General features: G+C 44.4%; 1 protein-coding gene across 1 annotated transcript; it reads right to left on the reverse strand.

Annotated features, from left to right (window-relative positions):
* Positions 1-1,613: 1,613 nt before the first annotated feature.
* On the reverse strand, positions 1,614-2,364 carry LOC127691126 (putative mitochondrial import inner membrane translocase subunit Tim8 A-B). Its single transcript, XM_052190710.1, has one exon. It carries the CDS (start codon positions 1,905-1,907, stop codon positions 1,614-1,616), a length of 294 nt encoding a protein of 97 aa, XP_052046670.1. The 5' UTR covers positions 1,908-2,364.
* Positions 2,365-17,330: the final 14,966 nt, after the last annotated feature.

A 17,330-nucleotide genomic window follows, 5' to 3' on the forward strand; every position in this document is an offset into this window, starting at 1 on the left:
CGAATTCCTTTATAAAAATGGCCCACCAAGTCTCTGGCTGCCTGCTCTACCTTGAGAACACACTGTAGGATAAATGCCTAATAAGGCATTGGGGAAGGAACCTACTGAAGGGCACTGTATGAGCATACTACAGATCTTATTCCCAGCCCTGGACACCACTAGATAAAGAGCCTCAGTCGAACGCCAAATAATTCTCCCTCAGCTGTTTCCTTCGCTCCTGCCTCCTCTCCCCTCCCTTTCCTTCTCTCACAAGTGTCAGCCATAATTGTTGCAGTGGTTTGAACATGATTGGCCCAGGGTGTGGCACTATTAGGAGGTGTGGCCTTGTTGGAGGAAGTGTGTCACAGTGGATGTGGGCTTTGAGACCCTTCTGCTAGCTGCCTGGAAGCCAGACTTTTTTTTTTTTTTTAAGATTTATTTATTTATTATGTAAGTACACTGTAGCTCTCTTCAGACACACCAGAAAAGGGTGTCAGATCTTGTTACGGATGGTTGTGAGCCACCATGTGGTTGTGGGATTTGAACTTAGGACCTTCAGAAGAACAATCAAGTGCTCTTAACCGCTGAGCCATCTCTCTAGCCCCAATGGAAGCCAGTCTTCTTCTGCCTTCAGAACAAGATGTAAAACTCTTAGCTCTTATACAGCCATATCTTCCTGGACATTGTGATGCTTCCTGCATGATGATAATGGACTGAACCGCAGAACTAGGAATTAAATGTCCTTTATAAGAGTTGCCTTGGTCATGGTGCCTCTCTGCAGCAATGGAGACACTAACTAAGACCACTGTAATGTCAATTTTGATTTCTTAATAAATTCTTAAGAAGTACCTGTATCTCATTATATAGCCCAGACTGCCCATGAACTTGCAGTCAATCTGCCTTCTAGTGCTAGGATTAAAGGCATGTGTCATTAAGCCTGACTTCACCTAATAATCCCTAATATAATATCTAAAATGAACTCACAGAAATAGGGATTTACCTGTGTGGTTTCAAATCATGGAATACAGTTAGTTCCACTATCACTTTCGGCAGTGAAGGGGACCTTGTCTGGAGCCAGGCCCACATCCACCTAATGCAGCTCTCATTCTCTGTGAATCACTTTCAGAACATTGCCATTTAAAACACAACACAGGCCAGAGAGATGCCTTAGTGGTTACGAGCACTTCCTGGTCTCCCTGTGAGACCTGTAACTCCAGCTCCAGGAATCTGAAGCCCTCTTCTGGCATCCATGGGCACTGCACTCACAGTAGCATAAATTCACACAGACACACACAGACATACACGCACATCTTTAATGCCAACACTCAGGAGGCAGGAGCAGGCAAATGCAGAATTCCAGGCTAGTTTTGTTTGCAGAGTAAGTTGCAGGCTGGCCAGGGCTATTTGGTGACACCCTATCTAAAAGCAGAAAGAAATAAACGATCACTCACAACTCAAACCCCCATGAACCTCAACCCCACAACACATACATACACACACACATACACACAGAGTAATTAATCTTTCTTAATTCTTAGATGACAAGATTACCCTCCATGTTGTTTCCATACCATCCCCTCAAAGCTCTCCATTTCTCCACTTACCTTCCTTTTCCAAAGGGGGAAACTCTGAGATCAGTAGGAAAGTCTTTCTGAGAAGAATGGTCTAGCCTTCTGGGTCTGCTCCAGTCGATTCAAGATAAACTGGCTCGTATCGATGAAGCGCTCGACGCAGTTCACCAAGCAGAGCTCGGCCCGGCCGTCCAGCTTGGGCCCGGGCTTGTCCATGCACTTCTCCCAGCAGAGCTCAGTCATGTGGTGGACGAGCAACTGCGCCCGCTGCTTCTGCACCTCCACCTCCATGAAACGCTGCAGCTGTGGGTCTGTAGATCCCAGGCTGCCACCCAGGGAAGACCAGGCGGACTCCATGCCAGCGAGCCAGGGACCGGAAGTTCCCCCCCCCAGGAGTCCTGGCTAGAGAACAGGAACCGGAAGTGTCATGGCCGCCTCAGGCCCACCTAGGAAGCTTTACCCCTTTAGTCTGCAGGCTGCTCTGCCTGGCTCTGCTTACCTTAGTAAAGATTTTAAAGTAACTCTTAGATTAACACTATTAGACTCCATAAGGCTTTCCAAATCGTTCATGAACAAGCTGATGGTTTTATAAAATGCCAGGCAAACTCAAGCTGAATGAAGAAGACAATGAACCAAGGAAGCAATGTTTTGAGACCTTTGGTTTATCCTAAACCCATTGACTTAAATTTCCCTAGATAAAATTTGACCGGACTTTTCGAAGAAACAGAAGGCTACAGACCATTCTCAGCATTTCTGACTGATGTCAACGCTTCTGACTGTCTGCCAAAGCTCAGGTCCTAATAGACTGCGAAGCCTCCCACCATTTTCAAGCCTGGACAGTCGTCATCCCTACCTCAGTCTCCTTGACTAGAGTATTACATCGGGTGGGGTGTCTTGAGGAGCACTCCTGAAGCTAGGATTTCAGATTACCCTTGCTTGTTCTGTTTGCAATATTCCAAATTAGGGGAGACGTGGAAGAAAGTACCTGGCCCAACGAACAGACACCATAAACACACTTGTATGACTTCAGCCTCCTGCACGCCTGCTGCCACCCCACACATTTATTTGGCCCTGGCCTTCTAACAGAAGTCTCTTCTTTCCTGTGGGGCATGACCACTGAATATAAGCCTTTTTAGGGATGTGAGATCTTCAGCTCTTTAACCTTTAAGAAGATTTTGGCCAAAAATGAGAAATAAAGGATTGAAAATGTCACTGTGTTGAGAACAAGCAAAAAAATTTTTTTCTAAATACTACATTTTCAGACTCCATTTAAACACAGGGAAAAACTAAATGCAAGGTCCTGGGCCCTCAGGGACTGGGGAGTTCCGGATAGCTGAACAGCTTCTGTTGTGTCTGAGTCCAGATGTCTCAGAGACAGCTTTTCCACCTTTCTGGCGGGGTCAAACTAGTTCATATTCCCAGGCCTAGGAACCAACACCTATCCCACTTCTCCAAATATTTTAATTGTCTTTTAACCAGTAAAGAATGTAGAAATTGTTATCTAAAGCAAGGTGCATAAGTTGTGAAAATATATAACCAATTCCATGTTTTGTTCTAATTAACCACATGCAGCTGGCCTGCTCCTTTATCCCCTTGTCACTCTGAGCTCAGGACCTAATGTCTAGGAGAATGCATTAAGGACCTTGAAGCCAGGTGCCCTGAATACAGTCCAGCCTCCAACAGGTACTCCCTTGTTTAACCCTAAATGTCAAAATACAATTGGATAACACTGCAGCTACCACCCTCACCCCCCATCCCATCCCCACCCCCACCCCACCCCACCCCCACCCCAGATCACCCATCTTTTAAAAATGTTGTACAATCTCCCTTCTGGCATGTGCTTCAGATCCAGAGCTGGCCACCTCACTGAACACTTGGAAAATAAAGCTTTCATCTTTAAGCTTCCATATCTGAAGCGAGTTTTCTTGGCATCCACCCTGAACCCAACAGCTAGAAGTCTGGAGATGGTCCAGATGTTAGAAACAATTAAAGTTCTCCCAGGGGACCTGAATTAGTTTCCAGCACCCACATGGCAGCTCACAACTGTCTTCTAGTTCCAGGGAATCAGACACCATCTTCTGACCTCTGTGGACACCAGGCGTGCAGGTGGTGTACAGACATACACGCAGGCAAGCACTGAAATACATTTTTAAAAATTTGAAGAAATTCTTCAGTCTGTGGAAATGCAAGAGACCCAGTCAGGCAGGTTTCTGGAGACTTGGATGCCATAAGGTAAGGAATACAGCCATCCGAAACCTACTCTACCGCTGGCAGGGATGCGTAAGTATTTACCAGTGAACCTCTCAGGCTGCTCCTCACTAGGCTAGCACCAAACTCTTAATCCTCCACTTCAGTCCCCTAGAATGCTGGGGTTACAGGTAAGCGAACAAGAGACCCTACTTTTTATTTTTTGCAGCAGTGCCGGTGACTGAATCCAGGGCTCCTGCATGCTATACAAGCACACTATCACTGAGCCAGGTGCCCAACCCTTTCCCCTATGTACATCTGTAAACCTGTGAAACCAACACCTTTGGGGTGCCATTTGGGGACTTGCTCTGGGCAGTTAGAATTCCTGTTTTCTCCTTGGGTGACTCTCCTCATTTTTGTTCTCTTGCAAGGTGTGCCTTGGCTGGCCCTCTCAGGTTGCTCAGCTTAAGTATGTGCGTGGACACAGGCACTCGGCAATCACACACGTGAACTTAGTGTGTGCCTCGCTCACACGGGCGCCTCAGTAAATGCTTGCTGGATGAATAATGCGTGTACACAGTGTGAGGGGGCATCCCATAATATCTTGCCTTTATCAGACTTCCTAGGTGGCACTGTTTAACAAGGGACTCTAAACGGCTCGAGGCTATAAAAGATATTACTCACTGGAGCTTGTGATCTGTTTGTCAATCATTTATCTGTAAAACTTGTTTCAGCTCTTCCTTACATGGGCAGTAGGGAAGGAAATTTATGGCTATTTAGGGCTTTTTAATTTGAGTTATCTTTGACAGACCTGGAGTTTGGAAGGAATCATTTGGGGCCTCAACTTACAAGTGGTAAAACTTCATTGTAATGGTCTTTGTGGGTAGGAGGGAGTTTGGGGTTTGCTGACACATTGTAGTCTGTGGGAAAGCAGAGCGGTGGCCAGATGTGATGCCCACGCACTGAGACCCATGCTACTCCGCCCAGGTTGTAGAGCTGGCTGCTGACAGAACTGGGTCTCACCTGGGATTCAGAGCCAGCCTCTGAAGAGAGAAACAGCTACATTTCAGTGACAACAACTGAAGCCCCATCTTAATCAATGGATGTATGAAGCCTTCTCTTAGTCAGTCAGTGCTCTAGTAGGGAAAAGCATTTTCTGTGAAATGGAAAGAAGGAAACAATGGTGGCCACAGGCCAGCTCAACCTCTTTTGCCTTTCCCTAATGGTGAAGAGACAATTTAATTTGCACTAGGGTGCCAGCCAGTCCCCCCACCACCCCCAACTATTCCAGCTAGCCTCCCCCCACCCCCTGCCCCCAACCTCAGCACTTCTTAGAGTGATGTCTATCTGGGTTGCAAGTGTGTATTTCCAGCCCAGGGAGTCTGGAGCCAGGGCCAACACCCTGTCTACATATGCGAGTCCCCAGGCAACTCTTCATGCTTTACCCGGCTCTCTGCTCCCAGTCAGAGCAGAACAGTGACTGCTCTTGAGTTTCCTGCATCGATGACTTGGTTATTGCATATGTAGTCCAAATCTCAGCCTGGGGCAGGTGTGTGTGTGTGTGTGTGTGTGTGTGTGTGTGTGATGCTCAGAAATGGAGCTGAAATGTAGCAGGCCTCCTGGGGTGACATTCCTCCCTCATGCTCCCCTTTACCTACAGAGTCTCTACTCTAAGTAAGGCAGCATCCTGTGGCACGGAGATCACCTTGCCTGGCACCCTGTTATTGGTTTGTTTTGTTTTTTAGTGGAGCTTTAAAGGGAGGAAGCTATAGAGTCTAGTACTGTGAGCTGGTTCATTTTCCACAGACGAGCATAGCCATGGGCACCCTTCCATACTTTGCAGGTAGGAGAGTGACTGCTCAGCAGGTCTTTGCTGACATCATGTGAGTTCATTGCCCTTGGTGAGTGAGGTGAGCTAGCGGGGACCTTCTTGGGTAGCGGTAAGGCCTTTGGTCAGCTTTCAGATGTCCTTTCATTATTCTGCTCTTGGTTCTAGCCCTCTCTGCTACTGCTGTGCAATCTCCTAAGCTCCCTCTGCACAGTAAACCATGCTGTTCCCTCTGGAAGGACAGGCCAGAGTCCTGTCCTCACACCACAGAGCAAAACCTGCTGATATGTCCAGAATGGCTCTCTGGGTTGTATTTGGAGGAGACACTTGAGAGTACTTTTGGAAGTCCTTTTGATAGTTCTTCCCACACGTGATTGTATTTTTGGTCATCAATTGCCTCTGAAGGGAACCGTACCTTACCCTTTCCAGTCACACACCTGTGGCTCTCTCAAAAGACAGGTACTTTTTGTGGGTAGGAAATGACGAGAGAGCAACTTCATAGTAAGGCTTCAGTGAGCAGTACTTCCCAAGAGCAGAGGCTGAACAGGGACAGTGGAAACTTTCGTGTTACTGAGGAAGAACCGAGAGACGAGCTGGGTGTAAAGTGCTGAGGAGCAGCACACCTTTGGCAGGCAAGGGGCCAGAGCTTACAGCGCACCAATCTGAGGGCCAGCCCTGAAACTGGTCATGTAGCACTGCCTTTTTTTTTCTTCTGAGTTTTGTACCAACACCAAGAAGTACAAGAGCAGAAGACATCAGTTGAGAGTTAGGGGGCCCCAGTCTGAGGTTTAAGGTCCCACAAGCTTCGTAGTTTAGTGGCTCCTGCTTTGGATCTCTGACAATTCAACCCATGCCAACTTCCCCAGAGCCACAGCTGTTGAGGCAGCTCTCCCTGGGTGTGGCTATTCTGTCTCTTCTGGCATACTGAGCAGTGTCTCATGCCTAGGACTGTGTCTCTGACTTGGTCTGTTGGAGAAGCACCATACATGAGTTCAGTGAGTTCCTATCCAGAGGCAGACAAGCAAGGAGGGGCAAGGGTTGCAGGTTCTGCAAGAGGTGGGAAGCTTCAGAGGAGGGGACTGTGGCAAGACCTCCAGGGAAGAACAGTCTGTGGAGAGAGAAGGGCCCGAACAGCGAAGGCAGCATGTCCTGAGGCAGAACTATAGGAAAACCCAAAAAGGGGGACCAGGTACTTGAGCCTTGAGCTAAGCCAAGGTGAGCCCAAACCAAGTCAAGAAATGCAAACAAATTATCCAGTGGCCCTGAGACAGCATTCTCTGTGGGCTTTGGTAGATTCTGGACAGTAAACCGATTTGTGGCTTAGATCCTCCTGAGCTGAACTTGGCCTTTGAACAGTTCCCCTTCCCGTACTAGGCACACTCACGCCCCTTCCCCATACTCTGTACCGAAACTCAGCATGGATTGAGAATGAATTATTCAGGAAACAAAGGTTAGAGGAAGAAGAGCACACTCCTAGTCACAGCTGGCAAAACCCAGCATAGGCACTGGTAGAGTCAGACTCTCTGCCTGTGGAATCCTATTTCCTACCTGGAAGCAGGGGTGGGTTATGTGGAGTGAGCAGATGCATGGTGTTTGTGGGTGTGTGGCAAGATGGCCATTTAAACTATATTAATCCTGCCAATCCAAGAACATGGAAGATTTTTCCATTTTCTGAGGTCTTCTTCAATTTCCTTCTTCAGGGACTTGAAGTTCTTGTCATACAGATCTTTCACTTGTTTGGTTAGTCACACAAGATACTTTATATTGTTTGTGGCTATTGTGAAGGGTGTCATTTCCCTAACTTCTTTCTCAGCCTGCTTATCCTTTGAGTATAGGAAGGCAAATGATTTGCTTGAGTTGATTTTATAACCTGCCACTTTGCTTTGTTTATCAGCTGTAGGAGTTCTCTAGTAGAGGTTTTTTGGGTCACTTAAGTATATGATCATATCATCTGCAAATAATGATAGTTTGACTTTTTCCTTTCCAATTTGCATCCCTTTGACCTCCTTATGTTGTCTAATTGCTCTAGCAAGTATCTCAAGTACAATATTGAAAAGATAAGAAGAAAGGGGGCAGCCTTGTCTAGTCCCTGATTTTAGAAGGATTGCTTCAAGTTCTCTCCATTTAGTTTGATGTTGGCTACTGGTTTGCTGTATATTGCTTTTACTACTACGTTTAGGTATGGACATTGAATTCCTGTTCTTTCCAAGACTTTTAGCATGAAAGGATACTGAATTTTGTCAAATGCTTTTTCAGCATCTAATGAAATGACCATGTGGATTTTGTCTTTGAGTTTATGTAGTGGATTTCATTGATGGATTTCCATATATTGAACCATCCCTGCATCCCTAGGATAAAGCCTACTTGATCATGTTGAATGATCGTTTTGATGTGCTCTTAGATTCTGTTGGCAAGAATTTGATTGAGTATTTTTGCATCGATGTTCATAAGGGAAATTGGCCTGAAGTTCTCTTTCTTTGTTGGATCTTTGTGTGGTTTTGGTATCAACACAATCCCCATGAAAATCCCAACTCAGTTCTTCATGACTTAGAAAGAGCAATTCTCAAATTCATCTAGAATAACAAAAAATCAGGATAGCTAAAACTATTCTCAACAGTAAAAGAACTTCTGGGGGAATCAGTATCCCAGACCTCAGGCAGTACTACAGAGCAATAGTGTTAAAAACTGCATGGTATTGGTACAGTGACAAGCAGGTGGATCAATGGAATAGAATTGAAGACCCAGAAATGAACCCATACACCTATGGTCACTTGATCTTCGACAAAGGAGCTGAAAACATCCAGTGGGAAAAAAATGATAGCCTATTCAACAAATGGTGCTGGTTCAACTGGAGGTCAGTGTGCAGAAGAATGCAAATTGATCCATTCTTATCTCCTTGTACTAAGCTCAACTCCAAGCGAATCAAGGACCTCCACATAAAACCAGACACACTGAAACTAATAGAAAAGAAACTGGGGAAGACCCTTGAGGACATGGGCACATGGGGAAAGTTCCTGAACAGAACACCAATAGCTTATGCCCTAAGATCAAGAATTGACAAATGGGACCTCATAAAATTACAAAGTTTCTGTAAGGCAAAGGATACCATCAAAAGGACAAAACGGCAACCAACAAATTGGGAAAAGATCTTTGCCAACCCTATATCTGACAGAGGGCTAATGTCCACTATATACAAAGAATTCAAGATGTTAGACCCCAGAAAGCCAAATAACCCTATTAAAAAATGGAATACAGTGCTAAATAAAGAATTTTCACCTAAAGAACTTCAGATGGCTGAGAAGCACCTTAAGAAATGTTCAACATCATTAGTCATTAGGGAAATGCAAATCAAAACAACCCAGAGATTTCACCTCACACCAGTCAGAATGGCTAAGTATAAAATGAATGGCTTGGGAGACAGCAGGTGTTGGCGAGGATGCGGAGAAAGAGGAACACTCCTCCACTGCTGGTGGGATTGCAAGCTGGTACAACCACTCTGGAAATCAGTCTGGTAGTTCCTCAGAAAACTGGGTATGACACTTCCGGAGGACCCTGCTATACCACTCCTGGGCATATACCCAGAGGATTCCCCGACATGCAATAAGTGCATGTGCTCCACTATGTTCATAGCAGCCTTATTTATAATAGCCAGAAGCTGGAAAGAACCCAGATGTCCCTCAATGGAGGAATGAAAACAGAAAATGTGGTATATTTACACACTGGAATACTAGTTAGCAATTAAAAACAATGAATTCATGAAATTCTTAGGCAAATGGTTAGAACTGGAAAATATCATCCTAAGTGAGTGTGTACTGGCTAGTTTTGTGTGTCAACTTGACACAGGCTGGAGTTATCACAAAGAAAGGAGCTTCAGTTGGGGAAGTGCCTCCATGAGATCCAGCTGTGGGGCATTTTCTCAATTAGTGATCAAGCGGGGAGGGCCCCTTGTGGGTGGTACCACCTTTGGGCTGGTGCTCTTGGGTTCTATAAGAGAGCAGGTTGAGCAAGCTAGGGGAAGCAAGCCAGTAAGAAACATCTCTCCATGGCCTCTGCATCAGTTCCTGCTTCCTGACCTGCTTGAGTTCCAGTCCTGACTTTCTTTAGTGATGAACTGCAATGTGGAAGTGTAAGCTCAATAAACCCTTTCCTCCCCAACTTGCTTCTTGGTCATGATGTTTGTGCAGGAATAGAAACCCTGACTAAGATAAATTGGTACCAGGAGTGGGGTATTCCTGTGACAACCTGACCATGTTTTGGGGAGGACTGTGGAAGGACTTTGGAACTTTGAGCTAGAAAAGCCATTAGAATATTAAGAGCTCGGTGGAAAGTTCTGTAGGAGCTTGGAAGACAATGCTAAGAACAGTGCAAAAGATGGAGGCCTGGCTTGTGAAATTTCAGCGGGAAGATTAAAGACTCTTACAGTGGACATGTTTTGATTGTGAAGATTCTGTGGTTTTGGTTAGCTAGGGCTGAAGAATCAGCTGTGAGTAACAAGATACCAGAACCACTAAAGCAAACCTTTGTGTTACTGGGACTATTGATGCTGGTTAGCTGGAGCTAAGAAATTAGTGGTGTTTAAGAAGAGACTAGCATCACTGACGTGAAATCTTCTGGAAAGTGTTTTCTAAGAGCACAGAGAGTGTGTTCCAGAGATAGCCACAGTTGTATTTTGTGCTGTGGCTGGACTTGGTACTGTGTAAGAGTCACCCAGATGGTACTGGCTTTGAAGGCATGAAGGGTTCATGAAGAGCAGCTGAGGCTCTTGGCACAGTGAGAGGCCACGGAAGGCCATTGGTGAAGGTGTAGCCTCAGATGCAATTGATGGCCCAGCACTTGAAGGGGTCGCGCATAGGAGCAGAGGCTTGTCACCATGAAGAAAGCCTATGAGAGGCTATTGGTGAAGTCTAATTACAGTGGAAGATAGCAGCGTTTTGGAGATGCCAGTACCATGTGATGACCACCAAGAACAGCAGCAGCAGTGGAGTACAGGCAGCTGGAGCCTAGAAGACAAGCTGTGTGCTACAAAGGGCAGAGCTGGAGAAGTGACCCATGCCCTTGGAGGAGCCCAGAAGATTGTGAGTTGGATCCCAGACATTGAACCATTGGAGTTTGAGTTTTGCTTTTGGTTGTGACTGTGCCCTGATATGTTTCCCTCTTGAAGGAAGAAAGTATTTTAGTGGAACCCACAGTTAAAAGACTTTGAATTTTAAAGATATTGGACATTTTAAGGTGATTGAACTTTTAATGTGTTAAAACTGTGGGACTTTTAAAGTAATTTAGATCTTGGGGATGAATAAGAAAGCAAGGGTTGAGGCTTAATAGTGATGTGTTTGTGTGTCAAGTTGACAAGGGGTCAATTGTACTGGCTAGTTTTGTGTGTCAACTTGACACAGGCTGGAGTTATCACAAAGGAAGGCGCTTCAGTTGGGGAAGTGAGGTTGGAAGACAGTTAGGTAATTCATTCACAAAAGAACACACATAGAATGCTGTCTCTGATAAGTGGATATTAGCCCAGAAGCTCTGAATACCCAAGACACAATTCACATATCAAATCATTCCCAAGAAGAAGGAAGGAGAGGGCCCTGGACCTGGAAAGGCTTGATGCAGCATTGTAGGGGATTGCCAGGACAGAGAAGTGGGAGGGGGTTGATTGGGGAATGGGTGGAGGGAAGAGGGCTTATGGGACTTATGGGGAGGGAGGAACCGGGAAAGGGAAAATCATTTGGGATGTAAACAAAGAATATAGAAAATAATCAATAAAACAAAAAACAAAAAACAAAAACAAGCAGTTCCTAGATCCTTCTCTACTTAAAATATGAACATTTGACTAATCTCAAGGCTCATAACTTGAATCTGGGTCTTTAGAGTCTAGTGTCATTCATCAAAAAAAAAAAAAAAAGAAAATTGATAGCTGAATATACTCCATTGTGTATATATACCACAGTTTCTATATCCATTCCTCTGTTGAAGGACATCTAGGTTCTTTCCAGCTTCTGGCTATTATATGCTGGGGACAGCAAACAATGACAGGCACTGCCTGCAGTGGGCCAGGATGGAGACATCTCAGAAGCCCGCAGCAGCTCCTTGTAGGAAAGGATGGTGTCTGGGACCCTGAGAAGCAGGACACACATCCCTCTAGGGGACCTGCCATCTGAAATAAGGGACTGCCTGCCATAGGCCAGGATGGAGACATCTTCAGGAGCCTGAGGCAGATCTTTGTAACAACAGTTGTTCCCATTTCTCCTAATCTTAGCCCTTGACAACGGCTATATAGATTTCATTTGCGTGTGACTGCTTTTCAGTTGTCCTTGGTGTGCATTCTATTGTATCTGACTTTCTTACTTCTTTCTCCTTTTGCTCTGGTAAATTCTGTGAAACTAGATGTTCCCTGATGTAATGATTCTTAAACAATTAAAAACTGAGGCATGGGGCACAGCACAGCACAGCACGGTCCTAATGGCCCAGGTGTATGCTGTGTTCTCATCTTAGAAACAATGCAATAACTGTACAATGGTAGTTCCAGAATAATGCTTGACTTGCAAGGGAAGTTTGATGAAATTATTAGAAAATGAATTAGAAGCCGGGTGGTGGTGGCGCACGCCTGTAATCCCAGCACTCTGGGAGGTAGAGGCAGGTGGATTTCTGAGTTCAAGGCCAGCCTGGTCTACAAAGTGAGTTCCAGGACAGCCAGGGCCATACAGAGAAACTCTGTTTCGAAAAAACCAAATCCAAAACACCAAAAGAAAAAAAAAAAAAAAGAAAAGAATTAGAGCCAACACTGGGACTCCAAAGGAAAAAAAGCTATTAAAGTTATGAAATAAGTTCTGCACAACATTTGAGAGTGGTTCCTGGATAAGCAAGTATAGAATATGTTAAATCTTAGATTAGTAAAACTAAGTCAAAACACTGGGACTCTTAGGAGAGTCATTGTGCGCAATGTGTAGAAGCAGAAAGCTAGGGGAACTACAGAGTTAAGGGTTAACTTGATTCTTTCTGGCCACTGCCTGGTAGCTTTGCCCATGTCATTTATCATTAGAGTTTTACAAGGAAATCCAAGTAGCTGGCCTCAGCTTTGAGCTCTCAAGTATAATGGTTAAAGTTAAAGTTTAAATGATGATAAGTTTGCAATTATTATTTTGACTATAGGCTTGGGAATAGGGAAGCTTGAAGCTTTGGGGAACAATTGTAATTCTGGATTCTTTGTGGGACATGGTTATTCTTTTGAATTTGATTTGGCAATGATTATACAATGTCTTTTTTATCTACTTTTGGAGTATCAATAAAAGACTGGGGCAAGAAGAAGGCAAGAGAGCATGTAGACTGCATGTAGAGAGAATGTAGAGAACATGTAGCGAGCATGCAGAGAGCATGTAGAGAGCATGCAGAGAACATGTAGAGAGAATGTAAAGAGCATGTAGAGACCATGTAGAAAGAATGTAGACAGCATGTAGAGAGAATGTAGACAGCATGTAGAGAGCATATAGAGAGCATGTAGAGAACATGTAGAAAGAATGTAGAGGATAAGTAGAGAGCATGTAGAGAGCATGTAGAGGGCATGTAGAGGGCATGTAGAGAGCATGTAGAGTGCATGTAGAGAGAATGAAGAGGGCATGTAGAGAGCATGTAGAGAGCATGTAGAGAGAATGTAGAGGGCATGTAGAGGGCATGTAGAGAGCATGTAGAGGGCATGTAGAGGGCATGTAGAGGGCATGTAGAGGACATATAGAGAACATGTAGAGAGCATGTAGAGAGCATGTGGAGAGTATGTAGAGGGCATGTAGAGAGCATGTAGAGGGCATGTAGAGATCATGTAGAGGGCATGTAGAGAGCATGTAGAAGGTATGTAGAGAGCATATAGAGAGAATGTAGAAAGCATGTAGAGAGCTGGTAGAGAGAATGTAGAGAGCATGTAGAGGGCATGTAGAGGGAATGTAGAGGGCAAGTAGTAGATGAAGAACAAGTAAGAGCAAATGAGGAGAGCATGAGAAGAGCTTGTGAAGAGTGAGTGAAGAGAGAATGTGAGATGTGTGTAAAGAGTGGGTATGTGAAAGGAGAATGCACGTGGTGTGTGTGTGAGATGTGTGTGTGAGTAAAAGGGAACACAGAGAAGTGTGAGCAAGAGAGTGCAAGAAAAGAAAAGTGCACCAGAGAGGAGCAGAGTGCGCAGGAGAATGCAGAGTGTATGCAGCCTCAAGCTGCGAGGGAATAAGCAAGAAGACTGAGAGCAGAGAGTGAGAGAGAAGAGAAACTTTAAGCCTTGAAAAATTGCCTGTCAGCTTGTACCCAAAAAGTAGTCTGTGTATATTCATTATGTACCTTCCAGATATCCCTGCTTCCAGTTGAGAACTCTGATCCTATGTCGAGGCTGGACCCAGGCAATTATAAATAAGGCAGCTATGAACATAGTGGAGCATGTGTCCTTATTATATGTTGGAGCATCTTCTGGGTATATGCCCAGGAGGGTATAACTACTATGTCTAATTTTCTGAGGAATCACCAAACTGATTTCCAGAGTGGTTTTACCAGCTTGCAATCCCACCAACAATGGAGAAGTGTTCCTCTTTCCCCACATCCTCTCCAGCATCTGCTGTCCCCTGAGTTTTTCATCTTAGCTATTCTAACCGGTATGAGGTGGAATCTCAGTGGTGTTTTGATTTTCATTTCCCTGATAACTAAAAATGCTGAATATTTCTTTAGGTGCTTTAGAGCCACTCAAGTTTCCTCAGTTGAGAATTCCCTGTTTAGCTCTGTATCCCATTTTTTAATAGGGTTATTTGACTCTCTGTAGATACAGAAACTGTGGTATGTATACACAATGGAGTACTATTCAGCTATTAAAAACAATGAATTCATGAAATTCTTAGGTAAATGGATGGAACTAGAAAGTGTCATCCTGAGCGAGGTAACCCAGTCACAAAAGAACGTATGCACTCACTGATAAGTGGATGTTAGCCCAAAAGCTCAAAATAAACAAGTTACAATCACAGAGCATAGGAAGTTCAGGAAGGAGGACTTAAGTGAGGGTGCTTTGGTTCCTCTGAGAAAGGGAACAAAATACTCACAGGAGCAAAAAAGGAAATAAAGTGTAGAGCAGAGACCACCCAGAGAAGGCCACCCAGTAAAGGCCACCCAGAGACTGCCCTACCTGGGGATTCATTCTATAAACAGTCACCAAACCCCGACACTATTATGGACAATAAGAAATGCATACCAAAAGGAGCATGCCATGGTTGCCTCCGGAGGGGCCCTGCCAGAGTCTTACACATACAGAGGCAGATGCTAGCAGCCAACCATTGGTCTGGGCATGGGCTCCTCCAGAGGAGCTGAAGGGGTTTAACAGTCCCATGGGAAGAACAATGATGTCGGTCACCCAGATGCCCCAGGACTCCCAGGGACTAAACATCAACCAGGGGGTACACATGATTCCAGCCAAAAATGGGGCAGAGGAATGCCTTGTTGGGAATCAGTAGGACGAGTGGTCCTTGGTCAGGTGAAGGCTCAACAGAGGCCCCAACAAAGGGACATGGGGGGAGGAGGTGGGAGTGGGTTGGGTGGAGGGGCATATACTTGGAGGCAGGGGGTAGGAGGAGGGGTTGGGGGTTTTCAGGGAGGGGGAAAACTGGGAAAGGTTTTACGATTTGAAATGCAAATGAAGATTATATTCAATTAAAAAAAAAAAGAAAATTGATGAATAATGAAGAAGGTGGGGAATACAGCTTGCTTACCAAGTGTGCTGCTATGTGCTTCATTCTGGGCTCTGGAAAAGAAGAAAGAGGAGGGTGCTTTCCCTAAGAACTGAGCTGCATGTGTTGGCAAATGACTCCTCAAAGCAAAACTTGTCAGGAGCCATAATGGAACAAGCTAGTAACTAGCAGGTGATCGTCCTGAGATGTCCTGCTTTGGATTATTATACAATCTGTGACAGGTCTGCCCTCATTAAGCACGGCTGTAAGGGATTCATTTTAGGAAAGAATCTTGCTATTAATATGCTTTTCCTGTTATTATTAAACATATATAACAATTACTAAGTAATAGCTGACTCCTTTGAGGAGATCTCTGCAGATCCATGAAGATATACTGTTTAGCAGTGCTGCTACATAGACAAATAGATGACTTCTTAAGTCTTAATGATGATCCTATAAGAATTTCTAAAATTATATCAGTGATTATTAAGCTCTTTTATAGTGGGACTCCTATTGGGTCACTTTTTGAATGTCAAAAGTACAATGAGAACTTTGTCAGTCTCCCAAGTGTCACCAGTTAATTGGTCTTAGACAGTAACCAGACTTTCTCCTACTCAGAGCACATTCCAAGAGTTTATAAAACAACTAACCAAAAGCCATAAAAAGGGAACTAATGATTTATTATAGGTGCTAAGACAGAAGATAAAATATTGATTGGGTTTAATCTATACAAAACTTCACTAATAACTTAGTTATTGGTTTAAACAGGTAATGGATGTTTAGCCAGATAATTACTCCTAATGGATATGCATGTAAACATTCTCTGTTGTAACTTCTATTTCAATTTATGATTTGATTTTTTGTGTAAACTTGTGATGAACTTTGTAACATGTGATCATGTATTCTGAAAGATGTGTAAGTACTGAGGACAAAGAGAATTTTTTCCCCTTTTCCCCCACCTAGGAGAATCTTTTCCTTTAGAAGAATTTTTCCTTTGCTAGAATTTTTTTCCCTTTCCCCACTTAGAAAAAATTTTCTCTTTCCCCACTTAGGATCTTTCTGCTTTTCCCCTTAGTAGCTTTCGTAGGAAACTCTTTACAACTTAGTAATAAATGCTATAATCACTTTTCAAAGTGTCCCTTTTTCTTCAGCAACTTCGGACTAGCAGGTTGAAAATTAGAGCCTCGAAGTTCCTGCTGAGACCATATAAAGGCTATTTACATAATCCTTTGCTGTTTTTAGGAATGTGCTAAGTGCTTGGAACTGCAGTTTTGGCCTCAGAGGATCTCAGAAGGCAGGTCAGCGACAGCAGCAGGTGACTTAGACTTAGATAAGTAAACTTTTTAATTATTATATAGCAACCCTAAATGTCTTGTAAGACCACCCGGTATCTCTTAAGACCAAGTCTTACCCTCCGCAGGCACTCTTCCCCCTGGGGTGTTAGGGCGGTGTGGGAAACTAGAAGGATTCGCCTCCTGATGGCTCCATTCAGCCCTTAGGTTTTGATAATAAAATCCAGCTGCAACCCAGTGGCGCTCTGTGGTGTAGACTGGATGCTCACCCCTCAGCCTATCACTCAAGAACTGAAGCAAAAGAATTGCTGAGATTCGAGGCCAGCTTGGGTTACATAGCAAGGCCCCCGTCTTTAGAGGAAAAAAGGACGACTCGGGGTGGGGGTAGGGAGTGAGGGAGAGCTTACGCAGTGTACACAGAGCTCTGGGATTGATCTCTAGAACAACAACAACCAAAACAACAACAACAACAACAAAAACCAATGTGGTGGTGCACAACTGTAACCCAATCACTAGGGAGGCGGAGGCAAGATGATCAGAAGTTCAAGGTCATCCTTGGCTATATGGCAAATCTGTAGCCAGCCTGGGCTACTTGAGACCCAACCAAACAAGCCAAAATAAAATACCCACCCAAACCTGTACCAATAACCAAAGAAATGGGATTTTTAAAGACACGAATAGTATATACTTCTACACTACTAAATATAAATTCACTACCAGTGCACAGCCTGAGTTGTGAGAGCTTCTAACATAGGAAAATCTTTCCAAAGAGTGGTGGTGATGGGCTGGG

This window comes from Apodemus sylvaticus, chromosome 8 (assembly GCF_947179515.1).
Source record: "Apodemus sylvaticus chromosome 8, mApoSyl1.1, whole genome shotgun sequence".
NCBI lineage: Eukaryota > Metazoa > Chordata > Mammalia > Rodentia > Muridae > Apodemus > Apodemus sylvaticus.